The 24,071-nt window shown below is 48.6% G+C and overlaps 1 protein-coding gene across 1 annotated transcript in view; it reads left to right on the top strand.

Annotated features, from left to right (window-relative positions):
* The first annotated feature begins 724 nt into the window (after positions 1 to 724).
* TBX4 (T-box transcription factor 4) overlaps positions 725 to 24,071 on the top strand; it is a 31,118-nt gene continuing 7,771 nt past the window's right edge. The window contains exons 1-4 of the mRNA XM_058037725.1: positions 725 to 926; positions 1,722 to 1,816; positions 13,262 to 13,381; positions 14,960 to 15,107. Of these exons, the coding sequence (XP_057893708.1) occupies positions 771 to 926; positions 1,722 to 1,816; positions 13,262 to 13,381; positions 14,960 to 15,107 (519 nt within the window). The 5' untranslated portion in view covers positions 725 to 770. The remainder of the gene's footprint in view (positions 927 to 1,721; positions 1,817 to 13,261; positions 13,382 to 14,959; positions 15,108 to 24,071) is intronic.

Raw genomic sequence — 24,071 nt, 5'->3', positions numbered from 1 at the left:
CTCTCTCCCCGTTCACAGCCGCTGTCCCGAAGCGCGGCTCGGCCTTGGCGGCGCGGGGCAGGCACCGGGGCTGCGGGCCGGGCTCAGGAGCGCTCCCTCGGGGGCCGCAGGACTGCGGCCAGCGCCGCTTTCGGTCCCCGGGACCGGCACCCCGCAGCCCCCCGGAGCTGCTCCCCCTCCGCACCGCCGCTGCCCGTCCGTCCGTCCGTCCGTCTGTCTGTCCGTCAGGCGGGGCGGGCGGCCGCGTCCCTCCGCGCTGTAAAAGTCGGCGTTGATGCGCGGCAGCCCCGGCGGAGCTGTCAGGCCTTATCTTTATTGGCTTTTCCCAGTCTCCGTCCAAGTTTAAGAGGGGCCCTTTTATCTCGGAGCCCAGCACTCCCCCTGTTTACACCGTCCGGCTCCGCCGCAGCTCTTCAGCGCGGAGCCCCCGCAGCCCCGACGGGACGGGGCAGAGAGACCGACCGGGCCGGGCCGCCCTTCCCGACGGGTACCGGAGGGGAGAAACCATCGGGGCTGGGGGGCTGCGGCCACAACAGAGCTGAGCTGCCCTGGCCTCACGCGTGGGCGGCTCCCCCGCGGGGGCTCAGCCGGGCACAGCGGCTTCCCCCGGGGCCCGCGGTGTCACATCGCAGGGCCGCCGCCCGAGGAGCGAGCACGGGCCGGCCCGGGAGGGCCTGACCTCGCAGGTGGCTGTGCCCGGGGCTGGGCGAGGGGCAGGACGTGGCCCCCGGTGCTGCGAGCTAACATTGATCCTCTCTTCCCCCAAGGAAATGCTCCAGGAGAAAAGCCTGTCTGAAACCGAGGAAGGGTTTCCAACAGCCCCCGCGCCCGGCCATGCGGACACCTCCGCCGGCTCCCCCGTCCTCGGCGTAGCCGGGGGGAGCAGCACGCCGCTCAGCAGCCCGCAGCTCCCCGACCCCGAGCAGGTACGCTCCGTCCGGCCGGCCCCGCGTCCTGCCCTGCTGCATCTCCCCGGCCCGACACCGCGCATCCATCTCCCCCGGCCACGACACGGGGAGGGATTGCGAGGAAAGCCCATTTTTCTTCACTTTTATTTGTTTTCATTTTTTATTGTTATAATTCTATTTTCCCTGTCCGTAGCAGGCCGGCCGGGCCGCTGTCGGTAAAAGGCGAACCCGAGCGCTGAGAGCCGCGGCCGGCAGGGCCCGACCCGTGGCGGAGCCGCCCCGCTCCTCCCGGGGCTGCGGCCCGGCCCGGAATTCACTGCGGGTTTTCCACCCCTGAATAAACGCGGTTTCTGTGCCTTCGCTCCGCACAAGGATGCGATGTCCCCGGCATCCCGCGGAACGCACGAAGCGCGGCCCTGGACGCGGATCCGTTATCCCTGAGGCTGCTCCTGTCCCCGTTTTTTGGGAGGCTTAGGGCGAGTCTACCCCAAAAGACTTTTTTCCCCCCGAGGAAAAAGAAAGAAAAAAAAAAAAAAAAAAAAAGAAAAAAATTCCATTTAGCCGCAGTGTCCTGCCTGGTTGTGAAAGTCTGCAATTAAAACCGGCCTCCATTTGTTTCTCTTATTTTTGGCAAAGGAGATCGGAATTTTTGAGACTCCATCCTCCTCCCGCTCAGGCTGGTGGCTTCGCCCGGAGCCTCGGCGGCAGCGCGGGCCCTGAGTGTCCCCAGCCCTTCCCCGGCCCTGCCCAGCCCTCCTCGCACGTTTTCTCCATCGTTTCTTGCTGTTCTCATGATCTTATTTTTTTTTGCAGACAATAGAAAATATCAAAGTCTATCTCCATGAGAAGGAGCTATGGAAGAAATTTCATGAAGCTGGCACGGAAATGATAATAACCAAAGCAGGCAGGTTAGTGAAAATTCCCTGCAAACATGTATTGCTTCTGATCTCTATGAAATGTCCTGTTTGCCAAGACGGGGTTTTGCAGAGTTGGTACAATCAGTGGCATTTAAAAAATATTATTGTGATTGCAGATTTCAGTAAGATCATTTTTTCAGTGTAAACTGTATATGTGTTTGAGTGTGGCAGTTGGAATGTAGATGCAAGAAAATGTTGTGGGGTTGTTTGAAACGTTTAGTCCTGATTCTCTCTGGTAAGGTTTTTTTTTTTAATTATTTTTAAATTAGGAAATTAGCGTAATTATGATGTTTTGGTTTTTTTCCAAAACAAAGCAAACCCCGTTTCTCTTTTCTGTGCTGTGCACTAAGACCTGTGCTGGGACACTCTGCACCAAAGTTTTAGCAGTACGAAGGTTCTTTTAATCTCAAAACTGAAAGAGAAAAGGGTGCCACTTCTGGATAAAAAAAAAATCATCTGTTTTCCCTTGGAAACAAATAATTATTTTTATCAAAACAAAGCCCCCTCAGTGTGCACACCCAGGAAGGGAGACCAGAGGCTTCAATTGCCCAGAGAACTCAGCCCTGCCTCTGCTCAGGGCTCATTTTCTGCCCGGGCTGCTCTGGTGGGAGAAGGCAGAATAAATGCCTGAAAATTAAGAATCAGAATTAAACCTCAGACCATTACCAGCTCGGGAATCAGTTAATTCCCAAGAAAATTAGCCGGGTGTCACTGTGGGCACCAAAGTATCTGCCCTTGGCTTCTGCGGCAGCGGGCTCACCTCGCTGCTGCTGGGGAGGAAAATTGAGGCATTAACATTTAACTCCAGCACGGCTCAGCGCTTCTGCCTGCCCTGCCACTGCTGTTTTACACCGTGCTAGCGAGCTGTGCAGCCAGGCACTCAAACAACGGGGAGAAAACAGAGAATAAAACCCCACAAATAATTTCTGTGCAGTATTTATTTCTCTGTGGTCTCGGATCCTTCGTGCAGAGCGGCCGTGGGTGCTCATGGAGTGTGTGTGTGACTTTTCTCCCCTGTTTGCTGCTCCCACTGTGAGACCCAGAACCCAACCCTCGGCGTTGGATTTTTGGGATTGATTTGAGCACTTTCCCTCTGCTTTCCCCCATCCCGGCAGTGCTGCTTGGTGTAGGGAAGTTGGACTCTAATAAGCAATAAATTCCCATTATTCCCGCTGGAGAGGGGCTGTATGTCCCAGAAATCTTCCATTTATTTGCTCTGTGGCTGTTTATGGAGTGGTGGTGCAGGTAACTCTGTCCTTTTCGCACCTTATTTTGGCGTATAAAATCCCAGGGCTTGTTCTGCAGCGTCTGCTGACGGGAAGAGCCGGCTTCATTTGGATGGCTCTGCTCCCTAAGTCAGCTCGGATGAGGGGATCAAGACCTCAGATATTTCACCCTTAATTTATAGTATCTGAGTGTGCCTGTGGAGATGTGTAATATCTGTACCAAATTCTGGACCCTAAGCATCCCAAACGTGCATGTTATCTCTCTGGAAGTCTGAACGTGGCTTGTTTAAACAGCTCCAGATGGACAGGGCTCAGTCCCACATTCCTTGTCCGGTGGGGCTGGCAGTGCACCTTTCAGGAGGTGGGATAGACCACAAGATGTACAAAAATTTAGTTTTTTTACGTTATTGAGTCAAACTCACCATTAGTGAAATTCAGTGCAGCACCATCGAGCTAAAATAATTTAATTTTTTTTTATCATGAAGGGTTTTGAATTTAGAAAAAATAATGAAAGAAGTGGCTGAAATGCTGATGAATAACACGGAACAAAAGAATATTATTTTTTTTCACTGGATTCAGCTGCAAATGGTGTCAAAATCCAGGACGAGGGCTTTTATCGGTGTTTTTAGCAGCCCCGCAGCCCCTTTGCCGCCGGTGCCGGACCCGGCTCGGTTCCCCGGCCTGGCTGGGCTCTGCCGCAGCACCGACAGCAAAAACACACAAAATAATTAGCATGAAAATAGAACAACTGAAATGCCGCGGTGCCTCGAGTCCCGGTTCACAGCGATGCCACGCGTGGCCGTGCTGAGGGCAGGGCAGCCCACGAGCTGCAGTCTGCTGCTAATCCCCATGCAAAGGACAAAATGAAAATTATTACTTCGTGCAGATTTTATTTTACCCAGGCTTTTTAAATAGGGAGTCGCAATAATAAACCTCCTCTTGAGCCAATTAAAAAAACGATGGTTAATGGAGATTTGTGTGCACTTGCATTTAGCATTGGGGGGGTGTGGAAAGAGGGAAAGCGGCTAATTGCAGGCACTAATCAGGACTCTAATCCCCCTCCCAGCAGGCACAGAGATGCCCCTGAATGCCGTTAGTTGAAATCACTTAAATGTAGGTCTGTCTGACCTCAAGGGGCACAAACGAAAAGAAATGGAGGGCTAATTTTTAAATTTCAAACAACAACAAAAAAAGAGAGTGACTTTAATGACAAGTTCACTCAATGGGGAGGAAATGTAAAGCTCAGCGGAAGCGTTAATTCCATGGCAATGGTGTAAAATTGCTTTTTTTGTATAAACAAGGCAAATATTGATAACTTGGTTGGGGGAGAAAGGGGGAGTCATTTGTTTCGTTCTTTGTGGAGCTCCACGGAACGAGCCAACTATAAATTATCGAGAATTTAGGGCTGAGAATTACTTTAGGGGATTATTACTCCCTCTTAGGACTGATCTGTAGGAGATATTAGGAGAACACAGCAAGCTCAGCATTGAAATAGAAATCATGTTGTTGCCAAGAAAGTTTGATTTATAAAGTGGAAACATCTTTAAAATGCACTCGCTATCTTTTTAATGTCCGACTGCTTCATTGTGGGAGGGGAAAAAAAGAGATTATTTTATATTAAAAGGATCATCAAAAGATTAAAAGTTTATGTTAGCAAAGTTCCCTGAACTTTGGAGAAAAGCGCTCGGATCCCTCCGAGCGCCCGTGGCAGCGGGATGGGCGCCGGCTCCATCACTCAGAGCCTTCCTCTCCTTCCTCCTCTTTGAGGTTCGCTCTAATTCCGCTTTTCTCCTCCGGAGGATTATCTGCTGGTGGTTTTAAAGGGCTGGAAGTCTGCGGTGCAGAGATTGCCCGTCCCCGGCGCTGCCCTGGGTACCCGCGGCTGCCCGAGCCGGGGGGAACGAGAGGCAAAGCGGGCACGGGGGATCCCTTCGGGCACTGCCCGTCTCGAGGGGCGTTTTGCAGGGCAGGTTTCTCGGGAGGCAGAGGGAATCCCGTTGTTTGAGCAGCCCCTTTCCTCGGAGGGAACCCCTCTTGTTTGAGCATCCTCTCTTTGCGGAGTCCCGGCCGCTCCCGGTCCCCGCTCCCGGTCCCCACCCCTGCTCACAGCCCATTCCAGGGATGGGGGAATGAATCCAGCGCCCACAGCGAGCTGTGAGTGCCTGGTTTTGGAAATGATTGTTCACAAACTTTCCCGTGTGTGTGTATTTATATATATGTGTTTGTTAAAACAAACAAAAACCGCTCCAAAACCAAACCAACCAACCAAAAAATCCCTTCTCCCAGAAAAACTACAGAACCAAAAAATACCCTAAAAATCCATTGAAAAGTTCCAGCGGGTGAGATCCTGTTAAATGAAATTAATCAAATCAATCTAGACGCTGATGAAGGGCACGGGGTGCATTAGAGGATGCAGATGCAGCTGCACATCTGGATTCCTCCCCTCTGGCCGCCCTGCTGTGGGGGCATCGCTGTGTCCTAGCAGGGTGCACACCTTTCCTGCGGGATCTCAGGAATTCCACACTTGTGAAATTGTGCGAGGGGTGGGGAAAGCAGAAAGCAAATGAGGGATTTCGTTATAAATCTGGCTTTCCGATTTCTTCCTCTCACTTTTATGTGCTATTATTTGACTGAACAATTGTAGATTCTTTTGTAGCTCGTGGCAAACCATTCTTTGTGAAATCTCATCTTTCAGGCTTTATTTCTGCTGGAAGTTAATCTTTGCTTCCACAGCTTTCCTGGCTCAGGATTTCTTCTTTCTGTTAGATTATTTATTTAGCTCTTCCCTAGGGTTTTTTCCCAAGGTGCCAGTCTTTGCAGCATTGTGATTTCTATCCAGGTATTGCCAAGGATAAACCATTTGATAAAGTTTCTGTTTCATCAGTAAAAAAATGCCAGTTCATAGGGTGTCTGGTCAAGTTTTTGTGAGCAGCTCCTGAAGAGAAAATAATGTGTCATTTCTCTGTGGCAGCAGAACTGCCCCTGAGGCGAAACAGGAGGCTCGAGATGCTGAATTTGAGTTTTGGCTGGAGTGCAGGGTATGCACAGGTACAAAGCCAGCTTTGCTCTCTATGGTAGCAGGTTTTAAGAAGCATAAGTAGGAAAATGCTGCAGAGGAAAAAAATAGAATTGATAAAGCATCTTGCACGTGCGGAAAAGACCCAAATCCCCTCTAGATGTTCAGGTTTCATTTTAAAAGTGGCTTATTTCAGTTTTTTTAAAAAAATCTGTTCCCAATCAACTTTAGTAAACCAAAATAAAACTAGTTTTTAGGACATCAAGGTCTGAAGAAGTATAAATGCTTTGGCTAAGCTGGTGCAGCTTTCCTGTGTGAATAATCCTTTAAAAGTTAAATTTTCCATGGCTCTGTAGGGCATATGGATGCCCAGTTCTCATTACAATTAAAGGGAAATATTTGTCCAGAATCTTTTGAGGCAGTTACAAGAATTTCTACTGATGTTTTTTGATTCAAAAGCAAACCTTAATATCCGAGATCAGCGAAGGAATGTGAACCATCAATATAAAACATAGAAATAAAATAGATATTTGAGGAATGTTTGATCTGCTTGCTCCTAAATTTGGGGTCCTGGAATTATCCTGTTCAGGCAAACTCCTGCTTTTAGAGAAAAAGCAGGAGCGAACTCCAATGGCTCTTGGCTGTGCTGCTGAAGCTGTCAGACAGCTTTGGCAGGGGAGACAGAGCTTGTGCACGCCGAGGAGGGCAGGGATGGGAGTCTGGTTCCTCATCCACTTCTCTCTTCATCCCTGCTGTTTAAAGACATGGGATGCTCACAGCTAAGGGTGTTCCCAAAGCTTTCCCTGCTTGTCCTTGTGCTGGAGCTGTGGCACAGTGAGGGGAAGCTTTGGTCAAGCCCAGATCAGCTGGGGAAGGTCCCAACCATTGCTGGGGCTCTGCTGCTGCCCCAGAGGCTCCTGGACACCGGGGCTGTGGCTCCAGCAGTGCCAAGGCTGCCTCAGCTCCTCCCTCAGCCCATGGCCAGGCAGCTGGGCTGGACAGGGAGCAAACCTGCCCTGAAATGCTGTTGGTGACCAGGTTCTCTCTGAGGTACCTCTGTGCTGTGCTGCTGGTGCTGCTGGCACCACCTCTCCCATCCTCCTGCACGTTGGGACTTTCTCTGCTCAACTTGAGCTGCAGCAAAATGAAAGCCCAGAGAAGCAGCCCATGGCCAGGAGCCTGCCCGTGCCTGGAGTCACCATGGGGCAAAGAAAGGAAATGTTTCTAGACCATGAAAGCAGCCATCCAGCTCACCAAGTTCTCAAGTATGTGAGAAACAATGTTTTATTTAAAAATGAGATGTGCTAGCCAGAAGGAAAAAATACAACCTCGCCATTCCAAAATATAAAAATCCCTTAACTGTCTGACCTTCTCATCACTAGGTCATGGTCCTGCCACCAGATAAATCTCTGCTATCTGCCCATAGACTGAGAGTTCAATGTTGCTTGTGTTAGTGACAGTGAATTTGGGGCTGAAAAATGAACTACTGATGAGAACTCCTGTTGAACCTGTATTGTTTGTTATTCTGAGGCAAGGATCTGGCATGGGCTAATCCAGCACTTCAAAGTTAACTGCTCTTACTTTGTATACAGAGCGTCATAACGGAGTGGCGTGGGTGATAAGAGAAATAAGGGACTGAGGCTTAGGATACACTGGGAAAATGGGACCCTGTTGAAAAACTCTTTGATCTCTTTAAAGTATTTTCTGAAAGCAAGAATCTATCAAAAAGGAAATGCCATTTAAAAGGCTAAAAGAAACAGCTGACATCCCCAAATTTGTTTTAATCTGCCCTGGAGAATATTCTTTTTAAAGATGCGTTAAGTCAGTGGAAGAAATACTTGTCGAAAGAAGGGAAATTGGAAAAAAATGAAGAAAGGTCATCAAAATGGAGACATAGTTCTTGGAGGCTCTGCACGCCATTCTTTTCCCTTCTAACAGTGAAGACAAGGAGAACATCCTCAAGCAGCCATGGCCAAGTCTCAGGAGGAATTTGGGGCCACATGAGTCGTTATCAGGGATGCAGGTGTTCACCTGCCTTGGTGTTCTGGAAGCATTGCTGGAGGCATCTCAGCATGCCCAGCAGGTTCTGAGGAGGTGCTTGCTCAGCCATGACATGGTTTGTTAGCCAAGATGTTGAGTGAGCAGTTGTTTTCTGATCCTTTCACAACCTGAGGATCAGAAAACAACCTTTCACCACAGCACCGGAGTTCCAAAACTCCAGTCACTGCTTTACTTGACCCATCCCAAAAGCAAGGACTGTAAAATCTCTGTTTGTCTTTTGAAATCTTTGTCTTATTGTCTTAAAAAGTAGAATGTCAGCTGCTGAGCTGCTGAAGTGCTTGAGGATGTCTTTATCCCCTTGAAAAGACAGAAGCAAGCACTCAGTGGTATCTGAAGGCCCATTCACACCTCAGGGACGTGCAGTGAGTACCAATCCTCAAAAATCCATGGGTTTCAGAGAGCACTGGCAACCTTTGGTGAGGCATGGCTTGGGTTGCTCAGGTGTCCTGGTTCTGTGCAGTTTTCTCTATGGAAATACTGTTTGAATTCCTTGCTTGCCCTGTGCTGGTCAGAGACATCCCCTCCCAGCCAATGCATCCACAGGGACATCAGGAACGGTGTTGGCATCTAAGTGAAGGTCAGATTCCATCCTGGTGAGCAGGAGGGCAGTGAGGGTTTGTTGCTGATGTGCACTGTGGCACAGCACAGTCATTGTTCAGGTGAGTATCTGAGCTCTTCACTCAGCTCTGATTCCACTTTTCTGGTTTGCCATCCCCAGCCCAAAAAAATAAGATTTTGCTGGATATGGGAGACTTTCAGCCACCCATCCCTCCAGGATCAACCAGACCTGCTCATCTGGGCATTGAAACACACGTGAGATGCCCACAGAGAGGCCAAGGCTGGAGAGCCCGAGAGGCTGGGAACTGCTGCCCCAAAGAAAAGCAAAGCTTTTCTCTTATCTCTCACTTCCAACCCAACCAGCCAATTACACATCAATTAAACTTTGTTTGAACAATAATAGAAGCTTTGGCTCCATGTCAGCAACTGCTCCACATTTAAGGGGATTGGATAGTAATAGTATAAATAAATAAACAAGAGATGCTTATTCTAACAGTTCATTTTAAAACAATTTGTGAATATCATGTAGAGATAAAATGTGCCTAGCATAAACTTAGCTAAGCAGTGACTGCTTCATTATCAGAACAAATAATTCACTAGCACATCATCTTTGAAGCTTGGGAGGCCTGTGGAATTGTGCTGCTTGTTTATTTTCCTGGCTTTTACTGTTTTTGCTACATTTCATCTGCAGGGAAGGGTTTAGCTGAGGCTGTGGCAGTGTGGTGCCAAGCTCTGGTGATGCCAGCCCTGCTCCCACTGCCCACGGTCCCAGTGCCAGGCTCAGCCCCTCTGCCCTCCCCTGGGCATCACTCAGTGACTGTGGGGTTTTAATGCCACAGGAGGCACCGCAGCCTTTCCCCCATGATTGCTTTCTTTGAGGGTGCCTTTCTTTTGTGAACATAAAATCTGATTTAAGTGTTGCCTTGTGAAGGGCAGTGAGAGCTGCTGCCATGGCACAGCAGCACTTTGTCCCTTTGTCCCAGTGCAGGGGTGGGACAGGAATGTGCCTGACAGAGCCACTAAACCCAGCAGGAGACCCTCAGGATAGGGCTGGGGAGCCTGGATGGTCCCTTCTGCTCTGGCTGGAGCTGGAGGGAGGGATAAATGGGTTTGAATGTGCCTAAAACTGGAGTCAATTTTGGTGTTTTGCAGAGGAGGCTGTTGGGGCTGGTGCTTGGCTGCTTGTGCTGAGTGCCTTGTGCATCCCTGGGTGCTCCAGGGCTCGTGGCTGGTCCCTGGGTGGGCAGGGCAGCTGTGGGGCTGCTGCTGGGCCCTGCTCCCTGAGTGGCCCTGCTGCCTCCACCTGAGGGCTGGACACACACCCGGAGTGGATTTCAAAAATAGGAATATAAACTGGGAGGAAATGGGTCCAGTGCTGGACATCCCCACTCCAGGGATGGTGTTGTCATTGGCACATTCAGGGCATTTGCTGCAGCCCATGGACACTGTGTCCAAGCAGGTTTTGGGTCTGAGCAAAAGGTGATGGGGCCAGGAATTGCTGCAATGAATCTCCTGAGTGCTGGTGGCTCAGACTTGAGTGTATCTGTGCTGCACTGGTGCCCATCACTGAACCTCACTGAGTCCCGTTTGCCCAGGCAGGGCTGCAGCTGTCCTTGGCACAGGGGGTGCCCTGAGCATCAGGTGTCACCTGCTTGCACACACTCCCCAGAAGCCCCAAATTCCCAGTTTTTGTCCCCAGTTTCTGCACAGCAATGCTCTGGCCCGGTTTGGAGCCATGTGGGTAGCAGGGTGGATAAAACAGAGATCTGCCCGGCTCTTGCTTCAGACCTCCCACCAAAGCCAGGCTGAGCTTTCCCAGAGCTTGGCAAGACTTTGGCAAGTTTTATTGCAGCACTGGGTGCTTCTTGTGCCTCTGCCGGTCCCCGAGCGAGGGATGATGAAACAGCCCATTGTGCGGGAGCCGGGCGAGCGGAGCATCCCCGGAGCCGCCCATCCGCCGGGCTCTGCCTGCCCCGGCTGCCGGAGGGGCTGCGCGGGCAAGGCTGCTGCTGAGCCGCGGCTCCTCGTGCCTCTGAGCAGCTCCACTGACCTGTAGTAAATCTGGGGAAGCAGGCAGGTTCCTGGCCCCTTCCCAGGGAGCTCTATAGAGCCACTGTAGCAGGGCTGGTGCAGCTCCACCGGGGGGTTCTGCTCCCTTCTTAAAAATGGGACTTTTAATAAAGGCCAGGACATGATGTTAGGTGCTGTCTCTTGCTTTCTTTTTTTTTCATTTTAATTCAATCTCTATGACTGCATTTCCTTGGCCCCAGCTCTTGGGTTTGTCATGCCTTCCCATCAGAGATGCACAACCCATGTTTGTATCATATTGCAGAGATATTTACTAAACGAGCCTCTGCCAAGGGGTTGAGAAATATGTTTTCATTAAGAAAATTAAACTGACAAGTCCCTGGACAGCACATTAGTCGCATATTTTTTCTTTAAGGCCAAAATGCAGCAGCTAATAATAATGATGAAATGTCCGTGCACAGCCAAATTACTAAAATCTACCCATGTTTTCCTGGAAAAGAATGTGGAGAGTTGGCAAACTTGGTTGTAGCTGGGCCTGTGGACTGCTGAGCACAATGCTACCACTGCGAGATAGTGAGTGGTTTGCAAGTTAAGCAACACCTTCAATCAGATGTGAGTCCCCATTTGTTATCCTTAAAGAATTTCAGCTGTATATATTATAGTAGTACTTTGGCTCTTTGTATTTATTTTAGAGGGCTATACTAAAGAACATTATAAACTCAGGCATGTCCATGCTATATGAACTCCATATGCTGAAGCTTAATTTTAAATGCCATTAAAAAAGCACTTAACATTTACAATATATCAGTTCAGCTACTTTAGCAGCTTGGATGTTCTACAGTAAATGAAATGATTGAGGGAAAAAGAAATTCAGAAGCTCAATGTTATAAAAATCCCCAGTGCAGGTATGATACTGTCAAATTGTGTTCATTTCGTTTATGTTTTTAAATAATTTTATCCTCTTTTTTAAATTTTCTTTTTTTCCTTTTTTGTTTCATTTTAAAATGCCATTTTAAGGCCTAATTAAAAAAAATCTTGGCATTCAGATTGGATTCCTTATACAATTTTTTTTCGATGTGTGAATTGGGCTGTGTATTCACAAATTGAAATGTCCTACTGTATTTACCCAGGTGCTTACCTGTAGGAGGACAAGGTTAAGAGGAGTGCAGAGTTTATGAATGAAAATCAAAGAGGGACATTGCTAAACCACCCCTTTTTAGTCCAGGCTAATTACATGGTAAACATCTGGAATTTATGCAGGGCGGTTAAAAGAGTCAATTGAAAGGATTTTGAACAGGGCCCATTTTGTTGCCTTCTCCCCAAGCAGCGACAAAATGGTGCTGCAGACTTGGACCAGCTCAGGAAAAGAGGGATAAAGTGGGGGACAGAGTGGCCTTGATGTCTGATGGAGAAATGACATCAGGATTTGGGCCCATCTTAATTCACGCAATTCGAACGCGGCCGGGATGTGGCAATTCTCATCCTCCATCCCCTGTGGAAGGAGAACTTTGTGTCCTGGCTGGAGGGCTGTGGTGAGCCAGTTTGCTCTATTGACTCGGGTGTTTTTACTGGATGAGGAGGAGGTGGGGAAGATGGAGCCAAGAAAACAGTTATTCTGAGGATGTGAAGTGCCTAATCCTGCAAATCCTGGCTGCTGATGCGGCCTCGGGGGATTGGGAAGCCCATGGCAGTGTCAGTATCCATTAGGGCCCTCTCCTTTGGATTGCAGGGCTGGACTGGGACGGAACCGGCTGTTTTCACAGCAATAGCTTTATAAAAAAGTATCATTTAATATCACAAAGAGTCTTTAGAACTGTAAGGCATGTCAATGTTCTCTGTGATGCACTGGTTTATGGGATGCTCTAGTTTGGTGTTGGTTGCTGGAGCCAGTGGGACAGGCACATTTTGGTGGGAAGCTCTGCCAGGCTCCAGCAAGGTTTAAGGGGTGTGCTGTGAATTTGGGAAATCTGGGAATGCCAGAGGAGCCTGTCTGCACCACCTCAGGGTTTAACCCTTTGTTTCCCCCAGGCTTTGCAGATCCTCAGTTCTATTTGTTGGAGGGAACACAGGAGGAGTGGTGGGACCTGGTGGATATTGGGATCATTTGGATGACAAAGCCTGTGCTCTGTTTCCTCTGAAAGGCAGTCATGTCTCCAGACTTTTCAAACACTTCCACAGCAGCAAGAAATCTGCAATTTTGGTGCTGCCATAAGCCAGGCAGAGCCTCCTGTAGAAGTGAGGGCTCCTTGTCCAGGCCTCCCACAAACAGGGATGTGTTGACCCCCCTGTATCTCTCTCTGCACCCTCCTTTTCCTGGCACTGGCCCACAGGCCCCTTCCCTAAACCCTTATCAAAATTTGTGCCCACTTTTGCACTGGCACACGCTCTGGAAAGAGAGAGTTTAATTCAGGTATGAACAAGAACCAACAATGTCCTGGCATGAATCCCTCTGATGGTGGGTCTGCTTTTTGGGCTGCTGCTCCAAGTTTCCATCAGTTCCAATGCTTGCACCCCTCACTAACGTGGTGACCCTCTGCTTTCCCTAAGGAGGATGTTCCCCAGTTACAAGGTCAAAGTGACTGGAATGAACCCCAAGACCAAATACATTTTGCTGATCGACATCGTCCCGGCCGACGACCACCGCTACAAATTCTGTGACAACAAATGGTAAGACAACACTTCTGTTTGCCTGCTTTTCCATAAGAAATTTGCAATTGGATCAACCATTTGTTGTGCAAACTTAGAAACCAACAGAAACACCTTCCCACAGGAGGGCTGCCAACATCCCAGAGCTCTCTTTGGTGGAGCAGTGATGGACACGAGAGCCAGGGCTGGAAGTTTAAACCAGACAAATATAAAATGAAATATTGTTAACAGGCTGGGTGGTTAACTGCTGGAAAAAAAGTGCTGCTGGGGTGGTGACTTGTCCATCCCAAAGTGTTCTAGGCTGGGGAGTTTTCTTGGAGAAGATGCTTTAGGCCAAGCACGGGTTATCTGGCTGTGTGCAGTGTAGGAGGGTAAAGCCACAGCCTGGCTTGTACCAGAGGCTGGACAGGATGACCTAATGGTCCATTTTGGCCCTCAAAATTAGGTCTTTATGTGACTCGAGAAAAGTTTTAAATTCCTTTCTTCTATAGTAATATTTTGCTTTTAGGAGAGCAGCTATAAAACGAAATATGGGGTGGTTCACTCAGAGCCCTGATTCTCTTCTGTTATTCTTCCTTTCCCTGTGCCTTTCCCAGCAGAGTTACTTACCCAAGAGGCAGCTGGGATTTTTGCTCTCTGACAAAGGAAACGTGTTGTTTTCTCTTTTGATTTCCCCCCACAAAATGCCCGGCAGCCTCCCTCACTGCCACTATTTGCTGTGGTTTCCCCAAACCCTTCCCCTGGCTGCTGCCTGCTGAAAAGCAATGGAAAATTTCACAGGGAATGAGCCCAGTGACATCCCAGAAAGCAGAAATTATTTACTTGCCCATTAGGGCTGCTCCAGTTAAAAAAAAAAATCCCTTTTCCGTGAGCTTTTGTCCCGGAATGCCGCTGGGTAAGAGGAGTGGACTGAGGGTCTCTGCACCACGGTGGCCACTTTGTGTGCTTCAGACATTAAACACGAGATGATGGATAGTCCTTAACTCTGTTTAATTTAATTTTTGCCAGCCCTAGAGCTGTTTCCCCTTTTCCTTTTATTGCTGCTGGAAAGTTTCTGTTGTTTTTGGTAATATTGCTTTTATTGGGGTTTTATAAGAGGAGAACAATGTGGAGCACCGAGGGCGTTGCCATTGAATGATGTCTCATGGCTGGGCCTTGTGTCCATGAGGGTTGGTGGTGCTGTGGGGCAAGGGGAGCTGGGCCAGAGTGGGGAGCAGCCCCTTCCCACTGGGACAGGCTGTGGGAGCTGTGAAGGTGCAGCCACACCAGTTCCACTCCTGCCCACAGGTACTTTCTGCCATCTCCCTTTGCAGAAGGCTCTTTGAAGATTTCCAAAAACCCAGACAAGTTTTCCTCCTCAGAAGAGTCTCCACAATGCCCATGTGAGGACACTGCCCCAAGGAAATCCCACATGGGAGCGGGGCTGGCGTCACTGCCAGCCCGTGATGCTGAAACAGGGATCCCAAAGCAGGGGCCTCCCTGCGTCCCCCTGTCCCAGCGCATCCCCCCAGGGCGGGCAGGAGGGGTGCTGGGATGAGCCCAAGGACCAAAAGCAGTTGCAGGTGCCAGGGTGATGCCATGTGTCCCCTCTGTTGCCAGGATGGTGGCTGGGAAGGCCGAGCCGGCCATGCCGGGCAGGCTGTACGTGCACCCCGACTCCCCGGCCACGGGAGCCCACTGGATGAGGCAGCTGGTGTCCTTCCAGAAGCTCAAACTCACCAACAACCACCTGGATCCCTTTGGACACGTAAGAGAGACATTCTGCAAGGGCTCTGGGTGGAGGTGGGCTCAAAATGCTGGGTTTGTGTCTGGGATGCCGGGTGGGATACAACAATAATCATTACTTTGATAATCATTAATTTAATAATAAGGAATAACATTATTTTGTGCTTTGGGGGAGTGTTTAAAGCAAAGGGAGAGGGTCTGTGTGCTTCCCCTGCTCTTGGAAATGCAGCCATGACTGGCTCAGTTGTGTCCTGCTGGATCCCACTGAGGTTTTCTTTTCTGCCCAGGATCTTTCCAGGCAGTGCTGTGGGATTTTCAGCCTGGCACGTGGTACATGCAGCTCACAGAAGCTGTTGCATAAACTCCTGATTTTCCAACTGGCTTTGGCAGCCCTAAAAAAGATCAAGTATTTTATTTGGAAAATCTTGATTCATGTGTATTGGGGAGAGGTGGGGAGCACACAGTTATCTGCCCCAGTGCATTTAATAACTCAGAGCAAGGGCCCTGGCAGCCTGTCAGGAGAGTGAGTGCTCAGATACTGCATATAAAAACTCAGACCTGTCTGGTTTGCACAATTTGAGCTGGAAGTCATGTAAAAATAAACCATCCTTGGTGAGAGGAAGGGAAGAGAGAATTTAAAATCCTTTTAGGTTTAGTGCCATCAGCTCCTCCTTGTACCAAAGGTAAGAGAATCTAATTTGTGTCATCAAATGTGGGTTTTAACCTGATGGTGTTTTAAGCAGCAGCAGTTTGGAGGGCAAGGAAAGCTGTGAGAGGGGTGCAGAGTGGGAAGGGATGTATCTGTCTTGCTTAAAATGATTGTGCATTGAGCCTCTAAAGAGCAGCTTTTTATTTGGAGTCAGTGTCCCAATGCCTCCCAAAGCTGTCCAGAAAGTGTGATTATGGCTAAATCAGCTGCAGCTCCTGACTCCAGAGGCAGGATGACCCCACCAGCTTAAAACACTGCTAAAATCCAGAATTTTTGCCAGTGTTTGTGATTTTTTTGTGGATTTTGAGCCTCCAAAAGCTGGGCCCTGGCAGGGACTCGGTGATAACCCAGCCCCGTGCTGGGCCCTGACCCCCTCCCCACCCTACTGACCCCATGAGACATGTGTGAGCTTCAAAGGCTCCCCGGCACCTTTAATGCTGCTGTCATTAATCACAGCCCCTCCCTGCTCCCCTCAAGGGGGGAAGCACCACGGAAATGAAATGAAACAACTGTGGCAGGGTTCTGCCAGTGACAGTGACACAGCCACCCCTGTGTCAGGGCTCTCAGTGACAGTGCCACAGAGCCATCCCTGTGTCAGGGCTCTCTCAGTGACAGTGCCACAGCCACCCCTGTGTCAGGGCTCTCAGTGACAGTGCCACAGAGCCACCCCTGTGTCAGTGACAGTGACAGTGCCACAGGGCCACCCCTGTGTCAGGGCTGTGTCAGTGACAGTGCCACAGAGCCACCCCTGTGTCAGGGCTCTGCCAGTGACAGTGCCACAGGGCCACCACTGTGGCAGGGCTCTCTCACTGACAGTGCTACAGAGCCACCCCTGTGTCAGGGCTCTCAGTGACAGTGACAGTGACACAGAGCCACCCCTGTGTCAGGGCTCTCAGTGACAGTGCCACAGAGCCACCCCTGCGTCAGTGACAGTGACAGTGACACAGCCACCCCTGTGTCAGGGCTCTCTCAGTGACAGTGCCACAGAGCCACCCCTGTGTCAGGGCTGTGTCAGTGACAGTGCCACAGAGCCACCCCTGTGTCAGGGCTCTGTCAGTGACAGTGACAGTGCCACAGAGCCACCCCTGTGTCAGGGGTCTGCCAGTGACAGTGACACAGAGCCACCCCTGCCACCGTTTGGCTGCCACAGCCATCCCGAGGTGCTGGCTTTGCACGTGGCATTTTTTCACTCAGTGTTTTCCTCTTGGTTAACTCTGCAGCTTAATATACGACTGTTTATGCTGTAAAATGTAAACCATAAAACATGCAGGATGTGCCATGTGGCTGTAAAACAAACAGGATGTGCCGTGTTGGTTTTGCAACTTTAAACGTTTGCTTTTCCCGACTTTGTCATTTTTTAACTGAGATTTTAGCGCTGCATTTTAACAGGCAAGGTTTTAACCCCCTCCTCCTTTCCAATGAACAGCCTGCTTGTCTTCTCCCTAGTGAGACAGTGGTTTGGGTTTTGGGGTGATATCCACCATGCTGTGGCTCCAGATGAGCCCTGCTCAGTGCCTTGGGCCATGAACCACAGCCCAGCACCTTCCCTCTCACATTAATGGGAAAATGCCTGAAATGATCTATTTTAAAGTGTTTGCTGCTCTGTTCAGGCACTGACAGCCTGCCTGGCTAAATGGGACTGAACCCCTCCTCAGCCAGCTCCTCATTAGGCTTATTAATTAATCCTCTGCTTTGGAGATGTGGTGCTTCCCTTTTTGTGGTGCCCGTGGAGGAGAGCTGGGCATTGCAGCAGGAGAGGGGCAAGGCTGAGAGCAGTTCTGCTCTGCAGGGCCTGTCCCACGAAGGCATTACGTTAGGAATAATAACAGCTTCTCATTTCTAGGAATTTGTTCCCAGTGACTGCAAACACTTTCTTAAAGCTCCCTAAAAAAACAAGTCAGAAAAGCCACAGGGTTTGTTTGCCTTCCCGTTCGCCAGCACAGCCTGCCTGCCTTTCCTTTTGTCTTTGATTTCCTCCAAACCTCAAAACCACGTGGAGTGAGGATTTCTGCAGCCTTGGCTGGGGCATTTTTGGGTGTGTGGGCAACTGCCCAGGCAGAGCTGGGCTGGGTCACCCACCCTGGCACCCTGGGCCACTGCAGTGTCCCCATCCCTGCATGGGGTGCAGCTCCTCCGAGCCAGGGAATCTCACCTGAAAGACAGGCAGCAGAGATTTCACATGATTTATCAATAAATGAACCCATTTATCCATCCATGCCCTGACTGTGCACTGAAATAGCTGCTCAATATCAGGGATGAGCAGCCCCTGGAGATTACAACTGGAGGCACATCTGAGGCTTAAAGTAAATAAGATAAACATCTTAATTAATAAACTATGGAGCTGAAGCTTTTGCTGCAATCCATGGAATTAGGCTGGAGATTATTTGCCATGCTGGGGATGTGGGAAAGCCTCACTCCCTGCCACCAGCCCTTTCCTGCAGCCCCACAATCCCCACTCCTTCTTGCCTGGCCCGTTATCTGTTGTGGTCAATTATTACACTCAGAGGCACGGGAGGCATTTGTCAATGCAGGCACCTAAAACTGAGCAGGTTTTATATCAGAACAAACTCAGAGCTCTGTAATCTGCCTCAAACCCCTGTGGCTGAGCAGCTTTTGTGGCAGGTAAGGCTGTGCCCAGCTCACACAGCACAGCCTGAGAACGTGGGCTGTATATTCTGCTCCGGGGGGATTTTTCATCCATGAAAGGCTTCTTTCACACCAGGCTTAACAACTGAGGAGCCTTCATGTTGGAAATGGATTAAGAAATCAGCAGCCACTGTAATGTTTAGCTACAGTGAGGTCTATCTGATCCCAAAGAAAGCACTGTAAGCCACCTATGCTTAGAGTGAAATCTGAATTTATGTATTTTCAAAGCATTACATGCAGAGATAATCAGCCTGATAGAGCCTCTGATTTATGTGGGGCTGGTGAGTGATCCTGGGCACGAGGGATTCTGGCAGGGCTGGTGCTCTGCTCTCTGATGCCACGGGAGTAACAGGGCATTTGCAGAGGTGAGAATAATCTTGGAAGTGCCAGCAAGGGTGGCACATCCCTTCCCCATTGCCAGTGTCTGCTGCCTGGGAAATACCTGGCAGTGATTAAAATGGGAATGACTCCATCACTGGTGCTGCCCTTTAATTGCCGTAATTACTTTATCTGCTTTTAAAATAAAGCTTTTATTTTAGTTTCTGAGATGTAACCAAGTGAGATTTAAAGCTACAGGATATTATAGGTGGCCTGTCACTCATAACAGCATTTGAAGTGATATTCCTGTTTTTCTTGACCAAAATCTGCTGTTTACTGGCTTCACTCATTAATGCTGATGAGTTTGTTATTTCTCTTCAGATTTAATATTTGCACACTTGGTTTTATTTGATTATCACTGAAAGCCTTAATTTTTCCCCTAGTCCTGGGGTTTCCTTTTCATTTTTCTGTTAATTAAATCAGCCTTTTTCTGCCTGTGCCCGTCAGACGCACTCAGGCACTTTTAATTAGCTCCACGTCCTACTAATCTTGCAAAACCCTAATTTTGATTCATAATTTTTTTTTATTTGTTTGCTTTATGACTTGTGGCCAAGCAGTTTCCTCTCGGGTGCTGGTGGGAGGTTTCTGTGCTGCCTTGGAAGCAGCTTCCCCACCCGGGGCACTGGGAGCACCAGAGGGAGGGATGGGGGAGATCCTGCCTGGAGAAAAGGACACAGCCTCACCCCTCTTGTCCTGCTCAGAGCAATTTTCAGCTAAAAATTTCCTGTATTTTTAGGTATAACATTTTGGGGGGTTATATATTTAAAAAAAAAAATCATTTATATATTATATATTATTTTTATATATATGTGTGTGTATATACATTTATATGTATAAATAATCTATAGTTTTTCTTAGATATAAAGAATATGTTTATATTTCTATTTATAATTATATTTATATTTTTAAGAATATATATATATATATATATATATATATATATATAATCTTCCCCAATACCAAATCACCTTTTTTCCCAGTCCATTTAAACCTTGGAAAACCCCTTTTGTCCACCCCTAAATTTGCAGGCAATTTTTTCAGAGCATCACTAAGCCTTCTGCTGAAAGAATATCCAAGAAAAAAATTAATTCCTTTCCTTTTTTTTTTTTTTTTTTCCTTTTATTTTCAGTACCCATTCATTTTAGGAAATCAGAGCAATAGTGGTGCCCAAATAAATTACAAAGTGAGGTTTTACATTGTTTGCTGGGGAAAAGAAAGGAGCAGAGCTGTGTCCCCTGGGATGGTGTGTGTTCCACAGGGAGGGATGGATCCAGGGTTTCCATTTCAGTCCTGGGGAAGAAGTGGCCAGTGGGCTTGGTGGTTGAAAAGAAGATTTACTTCTGTCTGTTAAATCTTTTTGTTGCTACATTGCTGGTTGGTGTGAGTCCAATGCAGCAGATTTTGGTGAAGTTGGACGGGAGTCAGACCCTGAAATGGTCAGGTTTGGAGTGGGAGGCAGCCTGGGGAAGGCAGGGCAGAGGTGACAGTGGGGGTCACACCTGGGGTGTCCCAGGGTGCCACACCTGGGCTCTGCCCAAACCCACAGTGGAGCTGGGATCCCCCCAAAGCTGTGTCCTGATGGATTCCAGCTGATGGGAGATGAAAAGGAACCGAGGGAGAACAAACCCAGAAAGCCCAGCTTTGGCCATCTCCTCAGGAACTTTTGTCTGAGCTCATGTTGAGCCTTTTCCCAGGATTTTCCAGGCCTGCTTTGATTCCCTCTGTGCAGACTGCCAGGGCAGTGTGGATTTGGGAGGCTCCCCTGCAGGAGCAGCCTGGGCTGGGGCTGGGGCTGGGCTGTGCCTGCCTTGGGCAGAGGGGGAATCCTGCCCTGGAAGGGAAAATCTGCAGGATGGGATTCAGGGAATATCACAGCTCCTGTTTGAGCTGCTGGAGAGCCTGTGGGCACAGAGTGTTGTATTTGCTTGAACTGGGTGATGTCAGGGGCCTTTCCCACTGTAAATGTTGGTGTGATTTTCATGCTGCCTTTAGGGTGAGGTGTCCCAGGGTGGGTGCAGGGAGAAGAGGGATCTGTGATCCCAAATGTCCTGGACACATCCTGGGCAGCACAGCTGGGTCAGCTCCAGAGCTGATGGAGCATCTCCAACCCATTCATTCCTAAAAACCCCTTCAGTCTGGGATGGTTTGTAGCACCTAATGCTCTAAATATGAATTGAGATGATTCTGCAGAGCCCCCTTGATTAAAACACCATTTTTCCATGCAGAAAACTGGATTGTCAGGTTTTTGTGCCGGGCTGTCACACTCCAGCTCAGAGTCCCAATGTGGGACCAGGGCCAGCCTCACTCAAAGGCTTTTTCACTTTGAAAGAATAGAGGGAAGGAAGAAAGAAGCAGAAAATATATTAAAATGCAAGATTTTATATTAGTTATGTGATCCCCCGGGAGCAACCATAAAATTATGTGGCTTTTTCGTGGCCATTTACTATTCAATATAAAAAGGGGAGTTGCCATAGCAACCCCTGCATCATCTGACATCTGATACCTTGGTGAAACAGGGAGCTCTTAAATCAACTCCCCAAATTTCATATGAAAGTAAATACATTTTACTGGTGATTGCAAGGCGAGTTTGCTTGTGACAAGGAATGTGGCACCATTTCCCCAGCTCAGCTCGTGGCCTTTGGGTCCCATCCTGCAAATTCAGGCCCTGGAGCTGACATTACTCAGCAGTGTGAGAGATTAGAAGTTAGAGGAGTTTGTTTTCCTAAGTAAAATTAAATGAAAGGAGCAAATGACACCATTTCTTTTAACATTTCTTGCTGACTGGGGAATGCCAAAAAAAAAAGAAGAAGTTGAGTTCTGTAACAGCTGAAGTTCCAGCTGCAAGTTGTGAGCAGCACAAAGGAGGGAGACAGAGGGGTAAAAATAAAAATTAGGAGGATGTTTGTGTAAGCTCACACTGGACTTTGGGGTTGGGCTGTGTCACAGGCTGCTCAGCAAGTGTGACATGAGGGGTGGCAGTGACACCACCCTGGGGATGCTCTGGCTCCTCTGCAGTTCCAGGGGCAGGGGGAGCAGCCAAGAGGGGCAAAACATTCCCAAAATATCCAGGAGCTCTTTGGGTCTCACCTGGGGCAGCCCAGGAGGGTCCCCACCACTGGGTCCCTGCCAAAGTACCTACTTTTTGTACAAAACCGATTTAAAAATATGTGTGACAGTGTCTGACACTGAATTCATCTCCCCAGGAACAAGGGAAGTGCAGGAAAATACAAAGGTACTGTTTTAGCATCACCTCTGAGGCCAAGGGCTCCTACATCACTGATCAGAGCTCTGTCCCATCATTTAAAATACTTCTCATTTTTGACACAATTCTTGAAGACAATCTTTCCACTGATGCTCGTCACTGGAGTGGAATTTACATTTGTTTTGTGTATTTTTAGCTTTCCAAAGCAGCCTTGAAAACTATTTAGCCTGAATTGTTGGCATTTCACTTTGCACAGGCTCCGTGTTTTGTGGCTAAAGGTTGGTTTTGGGGTGGTTTATGAGGATTTTGAATGCACAGGGATTACAGCAAGCACAGGTGAGGAGGATTTGTGTGCAGACACAACCTTTGTGCAGGAGTTTTTAAGAAAAATGCTGGTTTTATGCAGAGAGTGATTGCTGACCCCAAAAAGATGTGAAATCCCCTCTGCAGCTGGGGGGGAGCCACACACTCAAATTCCAACAGGAATTGCATTGAGACAGGTGAGCAAATATTCACTTTTTGTGCAAGGGACTGAAATGCCCAAACTTGTAAATGCACTGGGCAAAATTTGGCCATTTCAGGTTTTTTCATGATGAAACTCCAGGCAAATCTGCAGCCACAACTGAAGCATTGAGCATCTGTCAGAAATCCTTTCCTGAGTTCTTCTGTCAGGCTCCAAGAACTTAATTTGTTCATTTTGGAAATTGTTTGAGCTCCTTGACTTTGAAGTGTTATTAAAAATGCATTTATCTTTTTAAAGGAGTCATTATAGCCCAGTGGATCCTTTGGAGGGGGAACACAGGCTATTCATGCAGGGTGTATCAAAACTTGGGCTCCTAATTTTCCCTTTGGAAATCTCAGTTTAAAGTTGTTTTCTCCATCCTGAAGCTGAGTTCCTGTGGCTCTGGGAGAAGCCACCCGTGCTGGGCAGTGTGGGACAGACACCGAGACAGCTCAGCAATTTTGCTCAGCTTTTGCTCCACACAGCCATTATTTATCAGCATGCCTCAGCTCTTAATTACTGAAAATTGAAATGTCCCTTTTTAATGAAAGTCCTGTCCCTTGGGTGTTACTTTGTTTTATGAGTGGCTGATACATGAAAGCAGAGAAAAGGCTCCAGCCCAAAACCTGAGCCGACCCTCTCAGATCTCTACCCTGCACATCAACAGCCACAAAGTGCTTCAGAGGCTTGATGCAAAGCTGATAAAATGCCAAAAATTCCTCATTCTGTCTCTTGGGGAGGAGGGAGGGTTGTCTGGAAAACGTCAACAGTAAAAATTGCATTTAAGTGGTGCATAATGCAGCAGCTACTGTGGGCAGGGGACCTGCAGCAGATGAGGGGTTTGGACAGCACAAGCTCCGTGCACTGCCTCCCATCCTGCCTGGAGCACCTGGGGCTGCTGCTCTGGGCTCTCCTGGACATGGCACACATGGGGGAGAAAGGGTTTCTGAACACACAGAGCAATCACAGGGCAAAACCCTTCTGCTTCTTGGTAATTCTCATTTAAAACTGGCCAAAACCATAATCAGTGTGAGATAATGCTGCTGATGCTGTGTGCACATCCATCCATCCATCCATCCATCCATCCATCCATCCATCCATCCATCACCCATCATCCATCCCCCATCCATCCATCCATCCATCCCTGTCCATCCATCCATCCATCCATCCATCCATCCATCCATCCATCCATCCATCATCCATCCATCCATCCATCCATCCATCCATCCATCCGTCATCCATCCATCCATCCATCATCCATCCATCCATCCATCCATCCATCCATCCGTCATCCATCCATTCCTCCATCATCCATCCATCCATCCATCCATCCATCCATCATCCATCCATCCATCCATCCATCCATCCATCCGTCATCCATCCATTCCTCCATCATCCATCCATCCATCCATCCATCCATCCGTCATCCATCCATCCATCCATCATCCATCCATCCGTCATCCATCCATCCATCCATCCATCCATCCGTCATCCATCCATCCATCCATCATCCATCCATCCATCCATCCGTCATCCATCCATCCATCCA

The sequence above is a fragment of the Melospiza georgiana genome, chromosome 19, assembly GCF_028018845.1.
Source record: "Melospiza georgiana isolate bMelGeo1 chromosome 19, bMelGeo1.pri, whole genome shotgun sequence".
Taxonomy (NCBI): domain Eukaryota; kingdom Metazoa; phylum Chordata; class Aves; order Passeriformes; family Passerellidae; genus Melospiza; species Melospiza georgiana.
The sequence above is the reverse complement of the archived record's forward strand: the minus strand, read 5'-3'. Positions and strand labels throughout refer to the sequence as shown.